Source organism: Microtus ochrogaster, unplaced genomic scaffold (genome assembly GCF_000317375.1).
Source record: "Microtus ochrogaster isolate Prairie Vole_2 unplaced genomic scaffold, MicOch1.0 UNK2, whole genome shotgun sequence".
Lineage (NCBI taxonomy): Eukaryota > Metazoa > Chordata > Mammalia > Rodentia > Cricetidae > Microtus > Microtus ochrogaster.
The window spans coordinates 1584650-1588562 of NW_004949100.1; the positions used below are offsets into that span (position 1 = coordinate 1584650).

The 3913-nt window shown below is 35.6% G+C and overlaps 1 protein-coding gene across 5 annotated transcripts in view; it reads right to left on the minus strand.

Moving 5' to 3' along the window:
• Positions 1-516: 516 nt before the first annotated feature.
• Pcdh9 (protocadherin 9) overlaps positions 517-3913 on the minus strand; it is an 830869-nt gene continuing 827472 nt past the window's right edge. For all 5 annotated transcript variants that reach the window (XM_026788356.1, XM_005365348.3, XM_013353113.2 and 2 more), the window contains one exon: positions 517-2691. In XM_026788356.1, coding sequence (XP_026644157.1) covers positions 2318-2691 — 374 coding nt within the window. In that variant the 3' untranslated portion in view covers positions 517-2317. The remainder of the gene's footprint in view (positions 2692-3913) is intronic.

Genomic DNA, 3913 nt, shown 5'->3' on the forward strand with positions numbered 1-3913 from the left:
GAACTGTGTACTGAATGGTTTTGCGTGTCAACTTGACACAAGCTAGAGTCATCAGAGAGGAAGGAGCCTCATTTAAGGAAATGCCTCCATGAGATCCAGCTGTAAGGTATTTTGTCATTTAGGTATCAATGGGGGAGGGCCCCACCCACGGTGGTAGGTGCCATCCCCGCACTTATGGTACTGTTTTTTCAAGAAGGTGGACTGGGCAAGCCTTGGGAAGCAAGCTAGCAAGGAGCTCTACTCCATGGCCTCTGTATTACCTCCAGCCTTCAGGTTATAGGCCCACTTGAGTTCCCGTTCAGAAGTGTTCCAATGATGGACTATGTTCTGGAAATCAATCACTGGACTTTTTCCTCTCCAACTTACTTTTGCTCAGGGTGTTTTGTCATAGTGGCAGAAACCCTAAGACAATAGGTGTAGAAACTCTGGAAGTCTTCCTTGATTGATAGTGAAACTTGAATTTTATTAAAATATTAGCGGTTTGGATGTTGAGCAAAGAATCAACACAACGCAATCTGTAATTCAGAACGTTTATTGCAAGAGCTGAATAATTGTAAATAACGTAGAACTGGCAAAGCAGTAACAAGGATAATTGTTTAGATATTTATTTTGTCAAAGTCATCAAACACCCCTCACAAACCGACAAAAATGTACTTCAGTAAGCAATGCACCCCTACCCATTATTTTCCATTATACTGTGGAAAAACGTGAACTGCTATTTACAAAGTAACTTTATTTTTGGTAAGAACAAATTAACTATCAGATTACCAATTTTTTTAACGTTTTTCTTTTTTTTAACTTTTAAGTTGATGGTGAACCGTGGCATTAATATAACTTTCACTTCTTTCAATAAAGACATTTTGTTGCATGCTATTTATTTGTTTAAATCATCTGTCATGCCTTAACAAAAACCTCCTAAGAATGTTCAAATTTGGATTTGTTTTGCACGTGCAACTGAGATCTTATTAACATTAACTGTCACTCCCTTGGTTTGAGCTAAGTGACAAATGCTGGTACCTGCCAGGCATTGACCAACTATGATAACAAACAGTTAAACAGCAATAATTAGAGATTTATCCCTTTATTTTCCCCAACTACCCTACCTGGAGAATGTTCTGTTACATCATGAAGGCACAACACATTAAATATTTTGTGGCTATGGTCTAATAACACTTGTGTTACAACAACAGTATTGTATATGAGGATCAACACAAACTCTGTCATTTCAACAAAGTTGGAGACACACATTTGCCCAATTGAAACTATTTTCGAGTAGTGATTTTTTTCTTCAGTATATGCTAATTTGAATACATTAGTTTTGCAGGAGTAGTAAGTACAGAATATTATATCACATTTGATGGATAACACTTTCTCATCACTTTCTTACTTAATGGTACTAATTAAGTGATTTTGCTTTTTGCCTACTTTGAAAATAAGGATATCAAATGGAGATTCTGAATTTCCAAGCGTTTACAGGAGTATTGAGTGCTGCGATTGTTTGAAGTTTTTTATTTTTTCTCTCATCATTATATTGTTAGAGAGTTCTAATATCATAAGTTATCATATAAGAAGCGAAATTTCAGAACCTTTTTAAAACACAAATGCTTACGATCCTTAGAACAATGTGTGCCACGACAGACTACTAACGCAGAAACACCTCACTGAAAGAAACAACAGAAATAAGAGGAGGAAAATTGAAAAAGGAAAGAAGCAACCATCAACACAGAATTATGCTACAACATTTTTAGGTGAATGCTATAAGTACACAAAAAGTTGTTAATAATAGCTTGCTTCTATTTACAGATACTTTAACACTGATTGACTTACAAGTGTCCACTAACGGTGTTAACAGCACAATAAGTTTAATGCTTATTTTTTAAGTTCTGTTTAAAGTATAATGTCAAGTATAGAGGTCCCAGCATAAATCAATGGCAAAAAAAGAGCACAAATTTCTAACTGGATATGTTTTGTCAGTCACTCCAATCCATGGAACCATCTTACTCTCCAAATGCATATTCTATTGTTCATAGCAGCAGTCCAGGGTCAAATGAAATGCAATAATAAAAATAAATTGCACAATGGAGAGAGCTCTGGAGAGTTTAATCAATTCTAGTAAAGAACATCATCACATGGCTAGTAGAACTATTTTCTCTCTTATGTTGCAAAGCATTGTATCCTCCATGGTGCTAACACAAAGTTATGAGTTCCCTACTATAAGGGGCATAGTTGTAGAGATCTATTGAATACATAAAGCTCCAACACACAGTATTAGCATGTCTATTTAGATTAAAGTTACTAGGTCCCATACAACTTCAGCTTAAAGTTGGTGCTCCTTAGGACTCTCAATTGTGCCACCTGCTTGCTTATAGGACTTCAGATTTGCCAGAGGAATGTCTGCCATGTGGCTGCCATTGTTGAAATGGCCTTCATTGGAGCCATACTGCTTACGGTCATTGAACTGGTTCCTGTTGGTGTCTTCTTTCCATGCTCTGGTCAGGGTGTGCCCATTTACAAGCTTGTCTTTCTTGACCCATTCTTTCTGGGGTGCAAAGGTCGACAGAGGAGATTTCGGGTGTTGATATGGACCCAAGCCAGGAGGCATCCAGCAATTATCAGAGTGACCCAAAACCAGACACTCTTGAGTGCACATCTCCGTAGCTTCAGCTAATCCTCGGGGACCCAGAGGTCCATCTGTAGAAGACAAGAGAGAGAGGAAGCAAGGAAGAAATTGGTTAAAATTCTCCTTCAAAGTATTTTCATAGTAGAAATAGAGTGATGATCTTATCTTTTCATGAAGCAAACCATTCAGCGATATTAGTCTCCAGGTTTTTTAAATGAACATAAAGCAAATAAACTCTCTGTTATCAATGAACAAAAGTGTCCTTTATTTTTTCACCCTTTGCCTCTATATCCAAAAACAATGAATAACAAAAAGATACATATGGGTAAACAGATACAACTGATCTTGATGCTACAATGCTAATTGAATTACATGAATTATAATATTCAAAGAAACTTTTCATCATTTGATATCTATTTTTACTTTTTATCTGAAAGCAAAAACAAAGCATATAATTTAACTTGTGTTTTAAAAGTAAATTATTTGTTGAAAATGGATATTTCATCCTTTAATGAAAAACAGTAGACAAGTAGTTAGGGAACAATATGCATTGTGTGTGTGTGTGTGTGTATGTGTGTGTGTGTGTGATAGAGAATGAATGTGTTTTAAACTGGTATTTTACATTTTATTAAACGGTCGAGAGGTAAATGATCCTTTGAAAAGGAGGAATCAATTTTATTGAAAGAGATTAAATATATAGGCAAGAATGCTTAGGTATGAAACCTTTTAAAAGTAGAGTCAACTTAGCCTGGTGACAACCCCTGCAACCGTAGCCCATGAGAGATAGAAAAAAGAAAACAAGAATTAAAATATAGCATGGGCTGTAGGAGACATTTCTTCAAAAACAAAAACCAAAAACTAAACAAGAGAAAGAAAACAAGGAGTCACCAAAAAAAAAGTACTAAAACATATTTTATTATGCCTAGACAACAATTAAAAATACAAGGCAATAACTGGAATTATGAATTTGTTAAATTTATTTTAGCAGTGTTATTTTTTTAAATGCTCAGGATTTCTGGTGACCTGGATTCTTTTCTGATTTGATTATTCCATTGCATGTGATGAACTACTTGCTGAAATGGTAACAGTTAATGGTAAGTAGTAAGCCCACAGACCACATGCTGAACAGGTTGGAGGACGTATGTAGACAGCCATGGCTAATAATACTATTCAAAAACACTCACATTTAGTCACATTTTTGGACTTAAAAATCTGCTTTTGAGATACAGACCCAAAAAGATGAATATGGGATGTACTCACTCATAATTGGTTTCTAGCCATAAATAAGGGTCA